The 24,397-nt window shown below is 39.2% G+C and overlaps 1 protein-coding gene across 7 annotated transcripts in view; it reads left to right on the top strand.

The window, feature by feature from the left end:
* CNTN3 (contactin 3) overlaps positions 1 to 23,485 on the top strand; it is a 244,007-nt gene extending 220,522 nt beyond the window's left edge. For 6 of the 7 annotated variants that reach the window (XM_048856856.2, XM_048856857.2, XM_048856854.2 and 3 more), the window contains 9 exons: positions 1,179 to 1,337; positions 1,434 to 1,583; positions 3,517 to 3,587; positions 4,423 to 4,657; positions 4,857 to 4,972; positions 11,585 to 11,771; positions 17,137 to 17,249; positions 19,513 to 19,681; positions 21,318 to 23,485. In XM_048856856.2, coding sequence (XP_048712813.1) covers positions 1,179 to 1,337; positions 1,434 to 1,583; positions 3,517 to 3,587; positions 4,423 to 4,657; positions 4,857 to 4,972; positions 11,585 to 11,771; positions 17,137 to 17,249; positions 19,513 to 19,681; positions 21,318 to 21,421 — 1,304 coding nt within the window. In that variant the 3' untranslated portion in view covers positions 21,422 to 23,485. The remainder of the gene's footprint in view (positions 1 to 1,178; positions 1,338 to 1,433; positions 1,584 to 3,516; positions 3,588 to 4,422; positions 4,658 to 4,856; positions 4,973 to 11,584; positions 11,772 to 17,136; positions 17,250 to 19,512; positions 19,682 to 21,317) is intronic. The other variant, XM_048856858.2, reaches the window with a different exon arrangement.
* The last annotated feature ends 912 nt before the right edge of the window (positions 23,486 to 24,397 follow it).

Below are 24,397 nucleotides of genomic sequence, written 5' to 3'. Positions count from 1 at the left end.
ACACTCTCCTTGGAGTCTGTAGGAGCGAGCGATGGGAGGAGTACTGGCTTCACACCTGCTCAGTGGGTAGTTGAGCTAGTGGGGGAGGGTAGGGGTGTAGAAACTTGCAAGTAGAAATGCAGTTGTGAATCAGTACCTCCACCAAAGGAGCAGATAGGCAATTGTGTCCCACTCCTACACCTGCCACTCCTTAGGCTCTGTCCTCTAGACACAATTTAGTCCAAATTATGGAATCTGATGGCATTGATTTTAACTCAAGATTTATTTTAGTTGTTAGAGATTGAATTGTAGCTCCATATAAACTCTCATTACTGGTTAGCCAGCTGAACTTATTGCAAGAAAAACAGCTATAATAGAGTGACGAAAATTCAAAAATCTATATTCATTCAGTGTATTTTAAAATGCACTCGACATTTTACAGTGGTGGCTGAACTGTTGAGCATTTCATCACCCCACCCCCTCGGCAAGGCCAGTCTTCATCTTCTGTTTGTGCGGCACCTAGCACAATGGATTACTGGTCCATGATTAGGGCTCCTAAGTGCTACCACCACCATAATAATAATAATAATAATAATAATTACCTCTCCTGTTGTGTGTAGGGAGACCAGAGAGTAAGTGTGAAAAATTGGGACTGTCCCTATAAGATCAGGACATCTGGTCACCCTAGTTGTGTGTGAGGCAAAAGCAGCATCTCTTGCAGGGTCTCATAGAATCAGGATTTTCCAGCATGCTGCAAGAAGCTACCTGGGCGAATTGCTGTCCAGGGTGCTGATCTGATGTTGTGCTGAAAAATTACTGCATCATACAGAAAACAGCTTTAGATAACAAATTGGAGGAGTACAGAACCGTATTAGTAAATTAAAGGGGGACATCAAGGACTAAAGAAAAAGGCATTGTGTTTGGAAAGGTAGAGGAATCCTGCTGAACAAAAGTCCCTGAAAGAACCAATCATCTGTGTTATAGTTTTGGAATGACTATTTCAGAACTTGGTTTTCACAGCTATAAAATACCAGACAGAAGTTCAGGAAATGTGAAAACTGGTATTTTTATTGCAAGCTAAATTGTTTTATTCCTCCCACAGTGCTGGTAAAATAGGAATCAGTTGGGGCTGTATTTGAGGGTTTTGCTACCTTCACAACATACCACCAACTTCTCAGTCTGCTTTCTGATTGTATTAGGCTCCCCTGGCCCTCCTGAACATGTGAAAGTGGATGAAATAACGGATACCACAGCTCAGCTCTCTTGGCAAGAGGGTGTAGATAATCACAGCCCAGTCACTACTTACGCCATTCAGGCGAGAACACCATTTTCAGTGGGCTGGCAGAGAGTCACAACAGGTAAAACGAGAAATCTTCTTGTAGTGTCTATATCCATTTGAAATGGTTGTTTAAGGGAGGGAGAAGTTTCTAATGCCCCACGATTTTATTGAATAGTCCCTGATGTCATCGATGGAAACACTTACACAGCCACGGTAGTGGATTTAAATCCTTGGGTTGAATATGAATTTCGTGTCGTTGCCAATAACAAAATTGGAGGTGGAGAACCTAGTTTACCCTCAGAAAAAGTAAGAACTGAAGAGGCAGGTTAGTGGGTTTTTCTATTTGTTTGTTTATAATTAAAATGACTTGGCTACAAAACAGCATTCAGACCTATGATCCTTTTCATACAAATTTTGAACTGTCCAATATAAAGGCACATAACTAATTTGTTTGTGATTTTTCCATGCAGCTAAACGAGTGGCCTTGCTCCACTGCTATCATCAACCAAAATCCCAGTCCATGCTACAGCATGCTGAGATCTCATTGTATTCAGTCAGCTATGTAGAGGCTAAAGATTTCAATGGATGTAGAGGGGATTTCTTTATTTCATTAAATAAAGGAGTACAACAGTGCAAGTTTCAACATGGGGGTTGCTTCACATTTGCACTTAGTTCAACCAGAAGAAAGCATCATTTGTACTAGACCAGGGGTGGCCAACCTTTGGCTCTGGAGCAACATGCAGCTCCTCAGAGGTGAATATGCGTCTCCTTGCATAGGCGCCAACTCCGAGGTTGGAGTTACAGGCGCCAACTTTCCAGTGTGCTACAGGGTGCTCACTGCTCAACCCTTGGCTCTGCCCCAGGCCCTGGTCCTGCTCCACTCCTTCCCCCAAGGCCCCCGCCCCTTCCCCTGAGTCTGCTGTGCCCGTGCTCCTCCTTCCCCCCTCCCCCCCTCCCACTCCCCCACGCCTCCTGCACACCACAAAACAGCTGATCACGGTGGGCGGGAGGCGCAGGGATGAACGGTTCAGTGCTGATCGGCAGGTGGGAGACACTGGGGGCAGGAGGGTGAGCTGACGGGGGGCTGCTGACGTATTATTGTGGCTCTTTGGCAATGCACATTGGTAAATTCTGGCTCCTTCTCAGGCGCAGGTTGGCCACCCCTGTACTAGACAGTAACCAGTTGTTTACACAGTACTTCATGGGAGCGCTGCCTTCCTCACACACTTAATGTTCTGCCCTTAGCGCTATTGAACACTCACAGCTGATGGATAACAAAGCACACAGTCTGGTGCTCACATGCTAAGATAAGGAAAACCAATTTTAATCACTACAGGATGGAATTACTAGAGAAAGTCACTAAATAGTTGCATTTTCTCTGAAGCACTGAAGTATTAAAGGAGTCTTTAGAAAAAAAAAAAGAAGAAAGCAAAGCACAAGGCTAGAAAATTACTCTATCCAACAAGACCTGTTTTTAATGCTTGAGAAACACAAGGAAACTTGAGTATAAGTGAAGAGAAACTTGGAAACTTGAGTATAAGTGAAGAGTGGGATTTTCTTTTTAATCAGCATCATAAATGTTTATAGAGTATACAAAGAGTTGGAGCATAAATTATGCACATATGATTATCTAACAGTAATATTCTTCTGCTCAGGACATGGGAGGGAATTATTCAAAAATCATCATTCTCATGAAAATCTAATGCTGTCATGCTGGCAAGGTTACTGCTAATTTCTTTATCCTGAGGTTAGGTATAGGTTGTAATTTTTTTTCATTCATAGATCAAGTTAGTTTGGTTAGTTCTGTCACTTTTGCTTTTCTTCTTCCCTTTTGATCTTGGTGCACCTGGTACATATAAGACATGTGTCCCAAGAGAATATGTTGATGAATTCCAATAAGGTGGTAGTTACACTAAGTAAGAGCATTGCACAAGTGGTCTGTGTCGCGTACCCAGCATGATGGCTTGTAGCATGTCTCAAGTTGTTCGGGGGCTCTTAAATTTTAAACCACAAATGTGACATAGGGTGCAATCCTACAGATCAGTGAGCTCCTCCTGTAAGTTCTGTGCCAAGCAAAATGAGTGCAGGAAGTACTTGGTGCTTTCTTTCACAACGGTGGAGAAACAACTGCCCTGTTTTGAGCAACAAAATTGAGTAAAACTCTGAGTTCCCTTCAAAGCATAGATTAGTGTCATACAATGTCATCTGTTTAGTATGTGTCTATATGTTTATCTAAACTATGTGTTTCTTCTTCACAGTTCCTGAAATAGCTCCATCTGAAGTAAGTGGGGGAGGAGGCAGCAGGTCTGAACTTGTCATAACATGGGATGTAAGTTTTCTGGCAAGAGATATTCTTCCAAGAATAACTCTTTTCATTCAAATTCCCATTCAGAGATCAGCCCCCTTGCATTCAGCAGCATCTCATCTAGGACATATGAGTGTGGTAATGTTCTATAATGTGAGCAATGCATATTTCCTTCCCGCTTTCACTTCCATTAGTTACTGTCCTAGAACAGAATCAACAGAAAATATAGTTAACATGCCTGAGACTACTTCTGGCTTAGCACAAATGTTAAGAGAAGTGTAGAAATATTGTTGAAGAGTCAAGCAGAAGAAGTATGCCTTTAATTTTGTCCACTCCCAGTGGCATTCTGGAGCTTCTCCTTGATTCTGCTAGTTTTGGACTTCCCAGGCTGGCATATAAGAGTAAAGAAGACAGTTGGGTAACACTTTATATTAAGGGTTTCATTTATAAATTGTTTATAAAAGGTTAATAAATGTTATAAACACATTACATTCATAAGAACTATGTGTTATAGATGGTTCTCACTTCAGTAGATGTTAAATAGTTATAACCCATAGTAATAAGCAAGTGTTGTCCTCATGAACTTATTAATTTTTCATACAAATATCAATTAATCATTTTAATCCTTTATAAAAAATTTATAAATGGAACCTTAATATAAAATGTGACCAACATTTTTTTAAAATATTTACTCAGTGTCTGTCAATCCAATTTACTTAGTGAAAAACAAGCAACGTTACTAACAATATATTCTGTTGTTAAAGGCAGTCTTACAGTACAAATTGTGAGGTGGCCTCAGGGGAGCACTCTTTAATATACCGTACATAGCCCATGAACTTGTATCCTTGTTTTTGCACAGCCTGTTCCTGAGGAATTACAAAACGGTGAAGGATTTGGATATGTTGTTGCTTTTCGACCTCTTGGCATTACAACATGGATACAGACTGTAGTCACATCTCCTGATACTCCAAGATATGTCTTTAGAAATGAAAGCATCCTGCCATTTTCACCGTATGAAGTCAAAGTTGGTGTATATAATAATAAAGGAGAAGGACCATTTAGCCCAGTAACCACAGTGTTTTCTGCTGAAGAGGGTATGTGTTTGAATCATCTCTTGAATGGTTTTCTTAATGTGTGTTTGATATGATAATATTACAACAGCTGAATGAATATTTGCTTAGCAGATATCATTAAGGCCATTTTCAAAAGCCGTGCTGACATTTTTATTTTCCTCTTTACCTTTTACCATTCCTGTTTACTATTGTTCTCTTATATTTTTATTTTCAAATACAGAGCCTACCATAGCACCTTCTGGTGTCTCTGCAAAAAGCTTGTCATCTTCAGTAATTGAAGTTTCCTGGAATGCCATTCCTTGGAAAATGAGTAGTGGACGGTTACTGGGTTATGAGGTAAACCCTTTTAACTATGCTCCCTCCAGTAAGGTAGCATGACCATAATTATGTTTTATTTCCTAATCATTGATTTGTGGCTTAGCAGTCATGCACTATGTTCAAATAATAATAAGAATATAGCAGTAGGAATATATTACCGATCACCTGACCAGGATGGTGATTGTGGAATGCTCAGGAAGATTAGATAGGGTCTAGAAATAGAAAACTCAATAATAATGGGAGGGGGATTTCGGCTATATGGACTGGGTACATGTCACCTCAGGGTGGGATGCAGACATAAATTTTCTAGACACCATTAATGACTAATACTTGGATCAGCTAGTCCTGCAACCCACAAGGGGAAAGGCAATTCTTAATTTAGTCCTAAGTGGAGCACAGGATCTGGTCCAAGAGGTGTATATAGCTGAACAATTTGGTAATAGTGACCATAATATAATGAAATTAAACATCCTTGTGGTGGCGGGAACCAAAGAAGCCCACTACCATAGCATTTAACTTTAGAAAGGGGAACTACACAAAAATGAGGAAGCTAGTTAAACGGAATTTAAAAGGAACAGTCACGAGTGAAATGCCTGGAAGTTGTATGAAACCTTTTTAAAACACACCAGAATGGAGGCTCAAATTAAATGTATACCCCAACTTTTAAAAAAAATAGTAAGAGGACCAAAAAAAATGCCACCATGGCTAAACAGACTAAAAGAGGCAAAAAGGTTAGAGACAAAAAGAAATCCTTTAAAAATTGGAAGTCAGATCCTACTGAGGAAAATAGAGAGGAGCTAAATTCTTGCAAGTCAAGTGTAAAAGTATAATTACACAGGCCAAAAGAGAATTTGAAGAGCAACTAGCAAGACTCAAAAACTAATAACAAAAAAAAATTTAAGTACATCCAAAGCGGGAAGCCTGCCAAACAAGTGGTGGGGCCACTGGATGATCAAGGTACTAAAGGAGCACACAAAGAAGACAAGGCCATTGTGGAGAAGCTAAATGAATTCTTGCATTGGTCATCACTGAGGGGGATCTGAGGGAGATTCCCACACCTGAGCTTATTCTTTTTAGGTGACAAATCTTAGGAACTGGTCCAGATTCAGGTGCTGATGGAGGAAGTTTTAAAAAGTTATAAGTCACCAGCAACAGATGGTATTCAGCCAAGAGTTCTGAAGGAAATCAAATATGAAATTGCAGATCCACTAACCGTGTTATGTAAACTATCACTTAAATCAGCTTCTGTACCAGATGACTAGAGGATAGCTAATGTGATGCCAATTTTTTAAAAAGGCTGTAGAGGCGATCCTGGCAATTATTGGCGGGTAAACGTAACTTCAATACCAGGCAAATTTGTTGAAATGATAGTAAAGAACAGAAGTATCAGACACGTAGTGAACATGATTTTTTGGAGAAGAGTCAACATGGCTTTCTCAAAGGGAAATCGTGCCTCACCCATCTATTAGAATTCTTTGAGGGGGGCAACAAAGATGTGTACATAGGTGATCCAGTGGATATAGTGTACTTGGTCTTTCAGAAAGCCTTTGACACCATCCCTCAGCTAAGGCTCTTAAGCAAAGTAAGTAGTTATGGGATAAGAGGAAATGTCCTCTCATGGTTAAGTAGCTAATTAAAAGACAGGAAACAAAGGGTTGGAATAAATGGTCAGAATGGAAAGATGTAAATAGCGGTGTCCCTCAGGGATCTGTACTGAGAGCAGTGCTGTTCAATGTGTTCGTAAATGATCTGGAAAAAGGGGTAAACAGTGAGGTGGCAAAATTTGAAGACAATACAAAATTACTCAATAGTAAAGCAGACTGCGAAGAGCTACAAAAGGATCTCACAAAACTGGGTGACAGGGCAACAAAATGGCAGATGAAATTCAATGTTGATAAATGCAAAGTAGCGCACACTGGAAAACATAATCCCAACTATATATACAAAATGATTGGGTCTAAATGAGCTGTTACCACTCAAGAAAGAGATCTTGGCATCATTGTGGATGATTCTCTGAAAACAACCGCTGAACGTGCAGCGGCAGTCAAAAAAGCGAACAAAATGTTATGAGCTATTAGGAAAGGTTTAGATAATAAGATAGTAAATATCATAATGCCACTATATCAATCCATGGTACGCCCACACCTTCAATATTTCATGCACTTCTGATCACCCCATCTCAAAAATTATATTTTAGAAATGGAAAAGGTACAGAGAAGGGCAGCAAAAATGATTAAGGGTATGGAACAGCTTCCATGTGAGGAGAGGTTAAGAAGACTGGGACTATTCAGCTTGGAAAAGAAACAACTAAGTGCGGGAGGGTATGATAAAGGTCTATAAAATCATGACTGGGGTGAAGAAAGTCAATAAATAAATGCTATGTACCTCTTCAAATAAACAAGATCCAGGAGTCACCTAAGGAAATTAATAGCAATAGGTTTAAAGCAAACATAAGGAAGTACTTCTTAACAAAACCCACAGTTAACCTGTAGAGCTGATTGCAGGGGATGTTGTGAAGGCCAAAACTATAACTAGATAATTAGATAGGTTGGTGTAGGATAGGTCTATCAGTGGCTGTTAGCCAAGATGGTGAGAGTTGCAACCACATGCTGTAGGTGTCCCGAAGCCTTGGACTGCCAGAAGCTGGGAGTGGACGACCGGGAATGGATCACTCAATAATTGCCCTGTCCTGTTCATTCCCTCTGAAGCAGCTGGCATTGGCCATTGTCGGAAGACAGGATACTGGGCTAGATGGACCATTGGTCTGACCCAGTAAGGCCATCCTTATGTCTGAAATCTGCTTTTTCATTAACAGCTCTTTATTTGAAAATGATTAACTCAAGTATCCTGTGGTTTCTTCCCTCCACCTAGATCTCTGAGGGGAAGGTGCCTAAGAAGCATTTTATTCAAAGCCAGAATACATTAGGGTTTACTTTATGCTTCTGTGTCTAAATGGGCACATGCTATCATCACATATAATCTTGGTATTGGGAATGCAAGAACAAAATAGTCACCGATTTTTGTGCAGACCTTGTGCATTGTCTTATTTGCTGCACTACACCAGACCAATTACTACAAGCTCACAAAAACTGCAGCCAGAATGAGAACTTCTGGCAGTCCATACTTGTTGGTGTTGCATACCTCCCTGCCTTGATATTTGCTGCACCTCCTGCTAATCACAGAATGCTCGTCTAGCCAAGACAAACTTCTAGTTACTAAAGCTCGTCAAATGTGGGTCTGGCTTCAGCTGTATATATCTGATTATATGCCTACTGCTTTGGAGAGGAATATATAAAATGGCAGGTACGTATCATCTTTATTTAAACTGACATTGAAATTTGAGTACAAAATAAACCAGGCCCAAAATCCGTTTGAAATATTATAGGGGATATAGCTTGCTGAGTCTTCAAGGTAGAGAGCAGCTGATTGGCTGTGGACCCAAGTTTCACAGCAGAGCTGTCCTTTCATTTTTTTGCCGTTATCTAGCTGCCCAGTTTGGTAGTCCAGCCTATCTGAGATGGCCATCCTATTCAAGCAGAAACGGGGAGGCTGGTCTGTTTCAGAGAGAGACAAGATGACCCACATAATCATCTTGCCAATAACGAGGACTATGGCCCTCCCAAACTCATGCTGACAAAGGATTTTTACTATACTGTGCTGTGTGTGATTCAGTATTAGAACAAAGAGATATCTGTATAGTGTGTAAATGTATATATGTAATGAGATTCAAAGTGCAGAGATCCTGGGGGCCAGAACCTGATCCTTCTTCTCACTGCTAATGCAATGGTCCAGAAGTACCAGTCAGCTAAAGAGCTAGCTTAACTATGTCCCTGAGAATTCCCCAGCATGTGATATGCATACAAGATACTCCTGTGGCAATTCTGCGCCACTGCACAGGCACAGAATTTATGTCCCCCGCAGATGTCTTTGTTTCCCTGCACAAAAATGACTTTCTGATGGGAAAGCAAAGGGAATCCACAAAAGCGGTCATGCGACTCTCCCCAGAAGTATGTTTCAGGTGCCCAGGGCATGCAGCAGAGAGGTAAATCACTGTGGTGCAGGAGGCGGTACTGGGGAAGGCCCAGCTGGTGGCTCCCACCCTGCATCGGGCTCAGCTGCTAGTCCTGGATGGGCAGGGGAGGATGGTACTTCCTCTTACCCTGCACGGCATCTGGGGCCAGGTCAGACCTACCCCCAGATTTCTCCCACGGCTGTAGGAAGCTCTGCAAACTCCCCTCCCCCACCGTGCTTCCTGCATCCATTGCTCCTCAGCTGCAGGGGAGAAAAATCTCTGTACAGGGAGCTGCTCCCCCATCCGTCCAACCCCCGTGCATCCAGACCCTCTCATACCCAGACTATCACACCAAGCCTCAACCCCCCACAACCAAATCCCCCCCAACATGCCCCACTGCCCCTGCAGCTGGACCACCCCGACAAGCCACCCACACCCAGATCCCCTCCACACACACTGAGCCGCAACCAGCTCCACCTGAATCCCAACCCCACTGAGCCCCATTCCCCCAGCATCTGGATCCCCCCACTGAGTCTCTCTCACCCAGACCCCCCTGCTGAGCTCTGTCTCTCCAGCACACAGACGCAGACCCCACCTGCTGAGCCTCATCCACTTTCATCTGGACCCCCCATGAAGAGTCCCATTACCGTTGCACCCATAACCCACCAACAAGCCCCTGTGCATCCAGATCCCCCCGCACCCGGATCCCCCACTGAGCCGGCCACACCCAGATTGCCCCACACAGAACCCTCTCAACTCAACCTGGATTCTCCCCCACACTAAGCCTCTCCACACTTGGATCCTGCCTTGCTGAGCCTGTCTGCCCACACCTGGTGCACTTGACACAGAGGGTCAGGGCTCTGGGGTGTTTCTGGGGCAGGCCTGGTCCTTGCGCTATGTCAGGGTCCTTGCGCTAAGTCACCACTGAGTCCATGTCCCAGGATAGGGAGCTGTACAGTGATCTCCCACCTCTGTGCAGCCAGTGGCCCGTGCTCCCCAGTGCCATGCTGGAGCCTCCACATTTTTTTTGACAAATAAAATTTGCAGAATTTTGAAGAATTTTAAAGTATTGTGCACAGCATTTTTAAATTTTTGGTGCAGAATTTTTAAATTTTTGGCGCAGAATTCCCTCAGGAGTAACAAGAGAAAGAAGCTGTGGCTGGGTATCCCACCTGGCTGATGCTCCATTTGTCAGAATGGGCCCTTGGTTCCTCACATAGCCAGATGTTAATTGGAACAACATTCAGGGTGACAAGGGCTTGGCTGGTTCCCAGTTGGCCTCAGTATCTGTGAGCTACAAAAGATTGCATACAGCCACCATGGCTCCTTCTCCCGAGTTGTGCTAGTCACAATCTTTGCCTATATTAGTGCTGGTAGAAAAGGAAGAATGCAAATTTTACTGGTCTTTTGAAAAAAAATTATAAATATTTCTTGAAAATCTGGATCAGTTCTAGCTGACATTGTAGTAAATAAAAACAGCTGTACTGGGTCAGACCAAAGAGCCTTTAGCCCAGTATCCTGTCTTCCAACAGTGGCCAATGCCAGGTTCCCCAGAGGGAATGAACAGAACAGGTAATCATCAAGTGATCCATCCCCTATTGCCCATTCCCAGCTTCTGGAAAACAGAGGCGAGGGACACTGATGTCCAATGTACTGGTTATATATAGGAGATGATTTATTTTCTCTTGCTCTGACTAAGCTTGGTGTCTCGTTCCGAATATCTTTGAGAGCCCACCAGAATGGGCATGTATTGTATAGCAATGCCTGTGATGGTAGTCCTGGCTCTCTCTCTCTCCGTCTGTGTCAAGCTGATATTTTTTGAATGACAGCTTTAATTTCCAAAGGAACTGTTGTATACGATAAAGTGTTCTAATGAGTTTAATGTGTGTTGTATTATTTTTTGTTTATTATTGTTAATCATGTTTGTTACAATAGTGCCTAAGGACCAAGAATGGGGCCCCATTGTGATAGGTGCTGTACAAACACCAAATACTAGACAGCCCCTGCCCGGAAATGCTTACAGTCTAAATAAATGAGGCAGACATAGGGTGGGAGAAGGGGTAGAACACACAAACAGAGTGAACAATATGTTGGCAGCAAACGTCATGTTAGTTCTATGATTTTTGGGGGTGGAGGGCCTAGTTAGGAGGGTACCAGCTACATGGAAAGAAAAGTGAGGGGAGAGGTGACATTGAAGAGAAAGGGAGGTTAGGGAGACAGGGCAGGAAGATGAGGATAAGAGGGGCACATATGGAGGGAAGTTGAGGTGAAGAGACTGTAAGGGAGGGAGTGGGTGGAGCAAACAGCCAATCGGCACAGGGCAGAGAATGTAATGATGAACTAATGCTTTTCCTCTGTCATCATTTTCCTTCAAATAGTCTCTAACATCTCAGTTTCCTCTTTTCTATAACCACACTAAGAGAGAAATATTACTTTGAAAGGTAAAACCAGATAGGCAATAGGGATGCTATTTTCATAGGATATGTATTACTTCTGGAACTTTAAGGTAATTCCACCATTTTCAAGAGAGAAAAAAGCACTTATAGGAATCAAACATAATACTGTGTATGAACATTATGTCACAAAAGCATTTTAACTCACTATGTTTTGTATCCTAGGTCAGGTACTGGAATAATGGTGGAAAAGAAGAATCTTCAAATAAAGTAAAAGCTACAGGGAATGAGACATCAGTAAGAATAACAGGCTTGAAGAGCAACTTAGTGTATTACACAGCTGTCCGGGCATACAACAGTGCTGGGTCAGGACCCTTTAGCGCTACAGTAAATGCCACCACAAAAAAGACACGTGGGTATCATCAGTCTAAATAAATGAGGGGAAGGCCATAATGGATTTTCATCATTTACTGGCAAAAGGGAGAATGTGTGCATTATTGGGAATGATGAGAGGAACAAATGAACCAGACTTTCATATAAAATAGAACACTCACCATTTTTCAAATTCAACCTCCGAACCAACACCCACTTCTGTGGATGTTGTGCATGATCATGGTTATGCAAAAATCAAACATGCTTATGGACTTGACTCACTGAAAGTCACCACCTCTGATTTCCAAACATTTGTGAATCTGGGCTGCTAAATTCTTCTTACTGACGGAGAATTTTCAAAAGTCAGGTTTAATTTTATTATGTTGAAAAACAAGCTTCTGCTATATGGAACCAAGTGACTCTCTGAATATTTCATGGCTTTATAATATAAGTTCTCTAGAGCCTGACTTTTGAGGTGGACTGCAGTTCACGCAAAACAATCATTCATGTTGACTCTTGTGTTCTCTTGCCCAAATTACTCACAAGATACCACTTTACTACCAAAACAAGATTTAACTCCGGAGAACACACAAATAATCAGAAAGGCTGTGATAATTTCCACAGAACAGGAAATGTTTTGTGTGTGTTCTGATGTTTAAACACAGTTCAGAATCAAAGCCATACATTTTGAAGCATTGCTTTTTAACTAACATAAATCCACAAGTAAATCTGAATAGAGGGCCAAATATATACTCAGAGCCAGACTCTGATATATTTACTAATGCAATTCTACCTTGAGTAGTCCCATGGCCAATGCCATTATGTGAGCCAGTTTATCAGACTCTGTCCATTGAAGAATAGTACCAATAAAGTTAACATCATTATGGCTACTCACATGAGTAAGGCAGGCAGGATTTTGCCCATTAGAATTAAAAAAGTGTTCCATAGAAATGCTAACTATTATTGTTTTATTAGAATGGTTAGATTATAGTATTGTCGATTCTACTATATCCCGTATCAAAAAGTGTTAAGTAAAAACACCACTGCCAGTTTAAATATCATTTTACTGAGTGTTCTTGCTCATATTTTTGTGCAAGTTTTCTTCCCTAAGTCCGCTGATTACTGCCTGACCCATTCACTGATGCTGCAGTCCTAATTTTGTGACATTGTGGTGTCTTGGAAGAATATATGTGATACAAAACCACTTGACTGTGGTAATTATTGAATTAAGGCCTCATGCCATTGACTTCAGTGGGCTTTGATTTGGCCCTGAATGAATACATCTGGTAGATGGAATGGGCTGATTAAAAAGTTTCTAGCTACACACCGATATTTTGGTAGTGAGTAATGAAGGTAAATAAATTATGCTGCAACAGAAGTATGTGGCAATTTAAGATTGTTTTGTATCCCTCAGATTAAGTGAAAGTAAACAGCTTTCTGCACAACTTTAGTACTCATGTAAAGAACTTTAATGTTTCAAGTCTTCTCATCTTCTCTAAGGAAAACTTTAATTCAAACATGGCTTTTTCAGAATTGCTCCAAACTTTCTACTCATGAAACATTCCTCGTCAGAGAAGAATGACCATCTTATCCCTTTCTTTTCATTCTCTACTTTCTTTTGAGCAGAACTGTTTGAAGAATTTGAAAATTCAAAAATTTCAGTGAAACGTGGACACATTTTTCATTAAAAGTTGTTGAAAATAAGTGTTCCTTTCTTCCATCAGCTCCATCAGTTTTAAGCTTTTTAATTCCCACCAATACCCCCTCAGATCTTCTTGAATAATGCACTTCTTATTGTGCATATGATTATATATGTTACAATTGCACTTCCCACATTTTAGCATAGAACCTCTAAGATATTAGTTAATATTAACCTCTAACATGAAACATACAAGTCACATACCATAGTCATGGATCATGAGAGTTCAACTTCACAGTCTATATAATGGTCAATGTTCTCTTCATAATCACTGCATTATGCCTAAAGCTAATGTTCCTCGACCTTTTCAGGCTGGCAAGTCCTTATTCAAAGAAAAAAAAATTGTGCCCCCCCTTCATATCTTATAAAAGTAAGAGTAAAAAGACAGTGTTTCAGTGCTAAGCCTATATAAATGTATTTGTGGGTGTGTTTTGCGAGGTTGACAGAAAACTTGACTTGCATGGGTAAGGCTGTTCAGAGAAGGGGGAAAGCAAGATTTTCTTTGCATTAGATTGTTATAAAGTTTGCCTCACAACTCCAGTGATTGATTGCTTCTGGGGATCTGAAAGCACCGGTTAAAAACACTGCTGTAAGCCATACTAAATTGTTTCCATTGCAGGTTCTGTATCAACCACCTTTGAAAATATGTTTCCCCTTGTTAAATATTATGCACACTTTCATATTTCGAAGAGAGTATCATCACTTTTTTTTTAACCTTGCAAGAGTATCACTGAAGGTGACTTCCTAGCAAAGGCTGTTAAAACTTGCCCTAATAGCTTCATTGTTTTCAATCCCATCAGGCAGAACTAAAAGCAGAGGTGCAATATATTGATCCATCAGAGCAACTCCCCTATTTTAATTCCCATAAATCTAATGGTAAAATTCATTTTGTGTCACCATGCCAGGAATAAACCTAATTAAAACTCTCTGAGGGAAAGTCAACCAGTCACATTTCATTTTTAATAGGTTTCAGTTCAGCATGGGACTCATAATTCCCATCATGGTCAATTATCTCACAGTTGGTCTATAATGATTAGATGCTCTCTCTTAATTGAAACTTCTTGATGTGGTATAGAGAGATGCAAATATAAGTTTCTGTATAGGCTTGGCAACTGGTAAAGAAGGTCCTGAAATGAAGCAAGAAGGAATCAGTTATTGTAATATCTCCTGCAGCAGAATACTCCTGTTTAGGTTATCATGTTACTGTCCTAGCCATTGGAGAGGCAGAGATCGTTTTCAAACGACCATAGTTCTATTAATTATAAACTTAACATAAAGCTAGTAAGCTGTGAATTCAGCTTATAGAGGTTGGGTTAAGTCAAGGACATTGTGCAAGGGAACATTTTAGTTATTTGCATAGGAGAGAAGTCAGTGGAATAGTGGACTAAAACTATCACATTCCAAACACTGGCTGTTGGACATTAACTGTTTTGGGGAGAATTAATTTTTCTTCAGAAAAAAGCGTTTTGAATTTTTTCAGTAAGTTATAGTCTGTTTATCCCAAATATTTGACAGAATATTTTTGCAACATATTTTAGGTTTAAACATTACATTGTGCATTTATCTTTATGCGAATTAATAGTTTTAAACCAAAAATCAAGAATGGCTGTTCTGCCTTAAAAACCTTGAATTATGCAAAAGTTCAGATAAACAACTGTGCAAGTCTTCACTCATAGACCCAAATGATAAAACAATTTAACATTTTTTAATTACTTGCAATTTTTATAAAATTCATTAGAACATATGTTCTGCACTGAAGGCCTAATTCAGCAAGGTACTTAAGCATGTAACTAACTTTAAGTATATCAGTGGTCCCGGTGAAGTCAGTGGAACTATTCACATGCTTGGAGGTGGGCAAAATTTGTCATGCAATTTTTTGTGTGTGTGCACAAAATGCAGGTTCCAGTTGTTTCAGGTCATGAAGGAATTCATCGATTTGGGTCAATTTTGGCAAATTGTTTTGGTCAAATAAAAAAAATCAGAAATGTCAAAACACTTCATATTGGCATTTCTGAAACAAAATATTTTGATTTTTTTGTCTTGGAAAGAGGTTTTGTTTTGGAAGTTCACTCGGTTTTATTATGAAAACATTACAAAGGTTAAAACCCTCAAAAATGAAATGTTCTGTTCTGAGTCACACAAAACATTTCATTTGATCTGAAATAATACTTTTTTTTACTTTTCTAATGTCAGTGGATATTTTTTAAATTGTTTCTGTTGATCCAGTTCAGCCAATTTCTTTTTTTTTTTTGGTTCATCCACTGAACCAAAAAATTGATTATTGGCCCATCTATACTTGTGAGTTACTTCGGTAAGTCAAGTGGTAGAGGCCTATCATTCATGCATAATTATTGTGTATTTTTCCACTTGTTTGCAGATGTCATATTACTATTTTGCTATGAGTTTAAAGGAACAATTTATTTATTCTCAAATCCAATCTTAATATCAATGTGTGAGAACCACGAAAATATGCTATAACACTCAGCTCTCGGGTATAAAAAACTTTATTTGACAAACTCCTTTTATATATATAGAAATTGGATATTAGTTCATCAAGGTAAATCCTACTTAGTAATCAGAGCAAGGAAAATACTGGAAAAAGAGAATATTTGCTTGACTTTTTAAAATGAATTCTCAAGCCTTATCTATACACCTTTTGTGTCTGCTTTGTATGAACATATGTGAGGTCCAGATTTACTGATATGCATGTTCATAGAAAAATTACAAAGTTTCTTATGTGAAACAATTTTAGTTTTGTTCCAGTGAGTATTTGCACTCAAAATGCTCATACTACAAATTCCACCAAAGGTCATTACCATAGTTTGATATTGGCCGTTCTGCACCAAAGCTTAGACTTATGTTCCTTGAGCAATAGCTAACTCTATTAGCTGGCAGCTTTAGTAGGCTGTTATACTTTTCAAGTGTGTTATGTGCTCAGGACAAGATTTTCAGAGATGACTGGTGACTCCAGATGCCTCATTCTTTAGGTTCACAACTCGAGACACTAAGGGATCCTGATTTTCAGAGGTTGTGAGCTTGTTTTTGAATATCTGGGCCCTTCGAGTTGTCTCAAAAATTTGGGCACCCAACATTTACTAGTCCTTTTTGAAAATCTTGGCCTTATCCTGTCAGGGATCAGAGAGAATACTATGTGATTTATCTGACCAATGACCAGTCTGACTGCAGCTCTAATGAGAATTATTGAAAACTTACAAATAACTCTTCATAATCATACCACAGAGTTAAAAAAAAAAAGTAGCAAAAGAAATATCAAATACTTTTGCCATAACCAATAAATTCAAATAAAGAAAGACTAAATTTGTCAAGTTATTCATTGCAAAATATTTGTAGTCTTAACAAAATGTTAAAGATGTAAAAGGTCTGTATCATCATTCCACTTACTATAATTTGTTCTAATTCATTATTTTTATATCTTGATACAAAAGCTTTTATCTGGCCATGTTCAATGAAGGACCATAGATTAATAAGTCAGAAATAACATTTTTGTGTGTCTCTGTTTATCTCCTCTTCTGTTTTTCCAATTTAGTCTCTGAACCATACAGTCTACAAATGATGATGCTCTATTTGAGTTGCTTTTACATCTAACATGTAATGACAGTCAATTACCTGAACTATTATTTGCTGATGTATAATAAATCACTAATGCCAAGTAAATTAAAATCATGCTTTCATTCTGTATTTCAAGCACCCAGTCAGCCTCCAGGAAACGTTATATGGAATGTTACAGATTCCAAGGTAGTACTGAACTGGGAGCAAGTGAAAGCAATGGAGAATGAATCCGAAGTAACTGGATATAAGGTAGGTAAAAACAGTATAGCTAGAGTACTTTATGGCAACACACTTTAAGCTTGTTCATTTCCAAGGCAGCAAATGTAGAGTTTAAAATGCTTGCGGATGCAGCCATTTTGCATAACTCCTGATCATGGGGTGCATGATACCACTCCCAAAAATCTTTACCGCACCTCCTTTTTATAGCCATTGTTTATTTTATTTCCTTTGAAACAAAACAAAGTGAGCCAGATCCTTGGCTGGTGGAAATTGTCACAACTGCAATGCTGGCCCAACTGATTTAGTATTGCCATGTGTCAAACTGATAATTTCATGGCTTTTTAACTATTGTGGGAAAACTTCCACTGCCTTGATAAAACTTTTGTTGTTAATAGTATTCTAGCAGCAAACAATGTTCAGAGAGTTCTATAAATCTATATGTGCCCTGTACAGTTGCTATCTCTTTAGTTAATTACAGAGGATGCTACTACAGAGCTACATTTGTTTGCACTCCTCAATGTTATTACTGTAAACAGTACTTGTATCACACGTCTGAATTCTGGCAGCATTTTCGAACCATTCTGGGTTGTGTTAACAAGAGACTGATGGTTGGTTACAGCCTATGAAAGGCACCTGGAAAGTTAGGTCATTGGGCTTGCAGGTCATAGTTGGATTGCAAATATACATAGTCACAGATTCAACCCTAGCTCTTCTGCAGTATTTGACACAGCATTAGGTTGCCTTGGCTGTAGCTTCAATAAATACAATACAAACACCTACTACTGAAGTCTTGTTACACTGGGTAAAAGTTTTCAAAAGCACCTAAAACCCATTTTACAAAGTGACTTAGGCACTTAGAGGAGAGATCATTACCCCTGCTTCAGACTGTTTACGCCAAGTAAAAGGGCCCTGGAGCAGCATCAAGAGGCCCTGAAAGCCCTACATTTGCCAGGGGAGAATTCTCCCAGCACAGCCATTATAAAGGAAGAAAGCCATAAAATTGTTCTCCGAGGTCCACCTCGCACGAGTCGTGCTTTGAGGGACATGTCTTGGCTCAGAGGTGGGGCTGAGAGTGGGAGGGGTGTGCCAACGCTATAAAGATTCTGAGCAGTACTGTAACCTACAGGGCAACGCAGGAGGCTGTCATAATGTAGATAGTGTTGTTGTAGATGTGTTGGTCCCAGGAAGTCAGAGACACAAGGTAATATCTTTTACTGGACTGACTTCCTTTGGTGGCAAGCATTCAAGCTACATCAAGCTCTCCATCAAGACCTGAAGAAGAGCTCTGTGTAGCTCAAAAGCTTGTCTCTTTCACCAACTGAATAAAATTTGGCCCAGTAAACTTGTCCCTATAATGTAGATAGGCACTGGCAACTTATGGTGGGATGTCATGCCTACATTTCCAGTGGACTTGTGCTATTTTTTCACTCCATTCCCACCAATACCATTGGGAGTTGTGTTATTCTCGTGCAATTACCACTGGCATCCAAGGATGACTCTGAGTGCAAGAATTCGTCTGATGGATGCTATTCTGGGGGAAGCATTGGATCAACATATTCTCTGGGCTTTCAGCCCGTGCTATCTTCCCAGTCAGGCCACCTACTCTGGAAGCTGTGCTGGCCAAATCCAGACCTTATGGGAGAAAGGGGGTTGTGGGCACATTGGCCTACTGTGACACCATCACCAATAACAACCCTTTCTCCTCCAAGGACAATTTTTTAACACTGGGCTGTAACCCTGGGTTACCTCAATGGAAGCCAACATAACCCAGAGCTGGATATAGCTCCCAATTTAAAATGCAACAGGACACATGCAGTTAAGTTCCATGACAGAATAATCATTCAATACTTGCTGAACTTATTCCAGTATATAGCCCATAATTTCCACATTTTTATTAACTCCCTTCTCTGCGTCCCCTTTCTATTTATTGCTTGAAGTGTTTGATCTAGATAATGACAGGTTCCAAGTGGAGGGATAATTTATAGAACAATAAATTACTAAGAAACTCAAGAGAATATATTATTCATTTGTTATCATTATATATTGTGCCATTTTAGATTAAAGCTGGGATAAAAGAGCTTGATTAATGTTATCTGCTTTTATTGCCTTTCTAGATATTGAGTATAATTCTGCTACATGAAGTCAACCAAAACTGAGATTTTTTTCCCCTGTATTTTTTTTTTAGAATTTAACCCTTTTTCAGAAAACAAAATTCAGAGCAGTACATGGTGGAAGAAACACTGCATGCAGCATCACCAAAAATTCTGTTTGTTTTTTTCTGTTGTTGTTGCAGGTTTTGTTCAGGACTAGCAATCAAAACCATGTGAATGAACTGAACACAAATACGACATCAGCAGAACTTTTACTCCCGTTCAATGAGGATTACATCATAGAAATAAAAGCAACAACTGATGGTGGAGATGGCATTAGCAGTGATCAGATCAGGATTCCCAAACTGACTAGTATGTAGTCACTGATATGAGGTGTCGTTATTTTGTCTTACAGTAATGCCTAGAAGCCTACTGATATCAGAACCCCACAGTACTAGGCACCATACATATAGCTTAGTAAGAGATGATGCATGCCATGAAGAGCTTACATTTTAAACAGGCAAAGCGTGAGGGGAAAACAGAAGTACAGAGAGGTGGAGTGATTGCACAAGACCACACAGCTTGTCAGTGGCAGAGCTGGGAAGAGAACCCAAGTCATCGGACTCCTAGATCAGTGTCCTGTCAACGCTGTGGTTCCTCTGTTGACATATTGTCTGACATTTCATTCCAAAACTTAGTGGCAAAGCGGATGCGGAAGGAGCATAAATTCTGATCTTTGTTGCTCCAGGTTGTGAGAGTCCAAGTAAGTGTCGTGCTGATGCTCTGCTCAGGGTGACGTCATCTTGTTACATAAGTACCTACTATAGGTTGATCAAAGGACTGGAGAGAGGAACTCACTTGTATTCCTGGCTAGATAACCTTAACTTGAACTCCCTGGCCATCTAGAAAGAACGCAGATAGTGACAATGTTCGGAAAAGGAAGTCCCTTAAGTAACGCTAATATAGTACACTGGGAATGCTTAGGCTTTAGAGTTTCTCAACATGAAGTCAATGGGGCTTCACTGATTTACCCCAGTTGAGGATTTGGCCAAGTGTGTGCCTCCTGAAAAAAATTTATGAAAGGTTTTGTTCTGCTAATGTTTTATAAAAGTTCTATACCCCGATGACAGGATACAAGACAGACATAATACCGTAAGGATCACGAACGTGACTTGAGCTTAGTTTAATTGAGTTTCACAATGCAAAGTAACACTAACTAGCATCTGAAATTAACAGAGAAATTGTTAATCATATATACATCTGGGATTAAAGTGCTTCAACAATAGGCATTAAATGGCACCACTAATTTTATATATATATATATGTTCCCAGTATTTTGTCACACTGCCTATTTTGTTTTAGTTAACTGAATCATGATTTTGCGCCTGACATCCACAGACAGCAGTTGTGGGAACCAGTCTTTATATGAATGGAGTCCTTACTGATTAAAAGGAAAAAACCCATGCTTGTATGTTGTATGGTAATAAGTTGTTAAAAAGGAAATCAGTTAACATTCACATGTCCTTACTCATGATAAACTTCCTTCTTTTGGATAGGTAAATTACCATGTAAATTAGATAGTGTGTGTGTGTGAGAGAGAGTGAGGTTTTATATATATACATAAGTGTGTGTGTGTATGTATGTATCTTAAAAAATCAGATTTTCATTTTTCATATGGCTCTTTTTTATTTATAATCTTAAAGATGAAGACAGTTCCATGAATGCTCCTGAAATGTGAATGTATTTCAATTCTTTATAAATATTTAGAATTATTTAGTAAACCCTGCCTTGATTAGCTGAAATGAAGAACTGTAATAAATCTTATCTGTAAAATAACAGAGACCGAGATACTCAAAGGTATCTAGGTTCCTAACTCCCACTGCTTTTAATTGGAGTTGGGTACCTAAATAGCTTTGAGGATCTGTCCCAGAGTCCTTACTGGTAACATGTTTTGAGACCTCATATATATTTGCGTTAATTTAATCCCAAACTTTTTCATTTGTCACAGGTATGGATGCAAGAGGTTCTGGTGCATCAATCTGGAACGTCTACAGCTTATCCAGCTTCATACGGATAGTACCTTTCTTGACTTTTAATGCAGTGTTGTGGTGATACATTGTCATTCATTGGATACATTAAATCCGTTACTAACAAAAGTGCTTTTTAAAAAAAAAATGCAGTGGTTATGCATGGGTTTTTTTTCAACTCTGTGTTTTTAAATACTTCATATTCCATTGTAGAGGAAAGTAAAAAAAAAAAAAAAAAACCCAACCCCACCATATAAAAATTCAGCAAATCCTTTTAAAGGAATCTAAAATGCCTTAATACTTGAACCAAAGGAGTTTACATAATACATTCGTCAAATCTGATGTAAATGAGAGTAAGAGTATTATGTTACAGTTTGAGAGCTTCACAGAGTCTCAGTTACACCTTAGCTCTATGATGAACTCCATTTTTTTGCAGCGACACTAAATTGTTTTGAGTATGTCCCGTGTCATTGTGATAGAATAATTCTAATTCACACAAACAGAATAAAATGGATGCATATTTAACTGGAATCTAATGACAAATCTTGGACAATGAGATCTTTTAAAAGCAGTGTGTTTACCAAGTACATTCAGATAAGCTTGCATACTGTCCTTTTATATAATCTACTCTAAATCTACCAGATAATCATAGGTATTAGAGATGGAAAAGACCTAGTCCATCTCCTGTCAATATTTTGTCCCATTTACCTTTGAAAGTCCAGGAGACAGGGTTTCCAGCACTTCTCTTGGGAGCCACACTTCAAAGGTTTTCTCTTTTTCCTCATAGTCAGCATACATTTTTATACCTCCCTTCAAGAACACAAGTTCTTTCTCTCCATTTATATGTATTTGAATTAATTATAGATTTTTTTTTCTCATTCTCCTACTTCATTCATCTCTTTGCCAGGTTATTGCATACGTGTTTAGCACTATATTCTGTCTTCATAACCTGATCTCTCCAGGTCCCGGATCATTTTTGTTGCCCGTCTCTGAATTCCCACATCCCAAGATGTTTTGGAAAATGCAGTGCCCAGAACTGAGCACTGTATTTTAGGTGCAGATGCACCATGGCCTTATAGAAAGGTACTGTTGTCTTCCTGCTCTGGGATGTGTTTCTTCTGAATATTCAGCCCAAAATTACATTGGCCCCTTGTCTACCACATCACACTGCAAACTATGCCTGATTCAATATATGCTATTATTCCTATGCCCCCTTTTAGCATTGCTGCTACCCAGATTTCTCCTTTTGGTTGTTGAAAGGGACCTCTGTGTCTAAGCTGGGCTGGCATTCTGTAATAAATCCCATAAACATCGTATAATTCTTGGTATGACTATGGCAATAGTAGCTTTTACTAGATATATAGAAATAGATATATAGATATATATATAAGCAAAGACTTTTTGTCCTTGTTATTACAGAGATTGTTCTAAATCTATGTGTTCCATAGCAATATATAAAAGAGATGCCAAACCTGGTACATTTGATTTTCTACATTTGCAAAGCTTAGCCAGATCATATGTTATTCTAGCCTTTCAGACAGCTTTCACTCAAATAGCAAATTACACAGTGTCAGATGTTCATGTGACATAAAAATGATTTTTTTTCAGTTTAATCTCAAAGAATTGTTACAACACAGACAAAAAATCAAAAATGTCAACCTCAAGTGAACCAAGATCAGTAAAATTCTGACATCACTGTAGTAATGTTTTAATATGCATTCAGATATCAAATTCATATTAATATAACACACAAACTATTTTGCTAGCTATCCAAGCAAGATCTGTATATACTGTACATACATAGTAAAAACATGAATGGCTAGTTGTTTTTCAATATGGCTAACCATTGACATTTCTAAACAGCCACACATGGGGGGAAACAGACATTCCTAGTAAATATATAGTTCAGTTTCATGCAATGAAAGGTGAATCTTTCTATTCTTGTTTAAGAAATTCTGCAGTGTCATTTTCATGATTATTCTAGTGCATTATTTAACTTTGTTATATATCTCCATGAGATATGTACTGAGTATCTTGTTTCATATTGAAAAGTATGAAATTTATCCTTAAACTTTCAGTTGTGTGTGTATCCTATGGTTATCTGTATGCATTTTTTTCTATTATTCTAATAAAATATTTATAACATTAAGCAATATTGGAATATTTCAGAATATGTTGCCCTCTCAATATCACATATTTGTACTCAGAAGAGCACATTGTAAAGAAGTCCAACCACAACGCTTGCCTATATTCTTAGCAGCATTCCTGCTAACTGCCAGTTCTCTATTTTTTCCCCATCTCTGCTCTTATGAGGCCGGATCCAAAGGGTATATAAGTCAACAGAAAGATTCTCATTGACTTTACTAGGTTTACGTACTCTTTTCATACGTTTCTTATACTGTAATATAGATCTGCCTGGGCCCATTTCCTTAAACATTTAGTCCTTAAACTTGTGTTAGTTTTTGATGACTCTCCACTTCCCTTTCTAATATTTTATTTTCAAGGGAGGCAGTCTTGCCTAGAAGATAGAGCAATAGATTGGCACTCAGAACACCTGAGTTTATTTCCAGCCCTTCTATTGCTTGGTGAATGATGCTGAGCAAGTCACATCACCTAGCTGTGCCTCAGTTTATCCATCTGTAAAATTAAAATGATACCTCCTTTGTAAAGCACTTTGAGATCCCCAGATAAACTGTATTATAGAGGAGCTAAGAATTTATTATTATACATTATTATTATTTAAAGGTATGGAATGTGTTCTGAAATGCAAAGAAGTGACAGCCCTTTTATGTCCCTAAGTGCCACCAGCAACAAAGTATCCATTTTTGGCATGCAAGACATGCAGAGTTGGGGGACAGAAGCTAGATTTACTGTTTGAAGACTCCAGTCCTGTAAACAGGGATGTGAGTAGCTTTACTGTCCCACTAAGTTCATAAATGTTGTGTTTTCATTCTTTTCCACTCCCTTCTTTAGTTTCTTATCTTCCCTCCCGAAGCTGCATTTGCTCATATTTTGATCCTTCTCCCTATCTCAGCAATAGCAAGACCTGTTTGCGTGGCTT

This window comes from Caretta caretta, chromosome 7 (assembly GCF_965140235.1).
Source record: "Caretta caretta isolate rCarCar2 chromosome 7, rCarCar1.hap1, whole genome shotgun sequence".
NCBI classification, from domain to species: domain Eukaryota; kingdom Metazoa; phylum Chordata; order Testudines; family Cheloniidae; genus Caretta; species Caretta caretta.
Note: the sequence above shows the minus strand (reverse complement) of the source record. Positions and strands in the feature narration are given on the sequence as shown.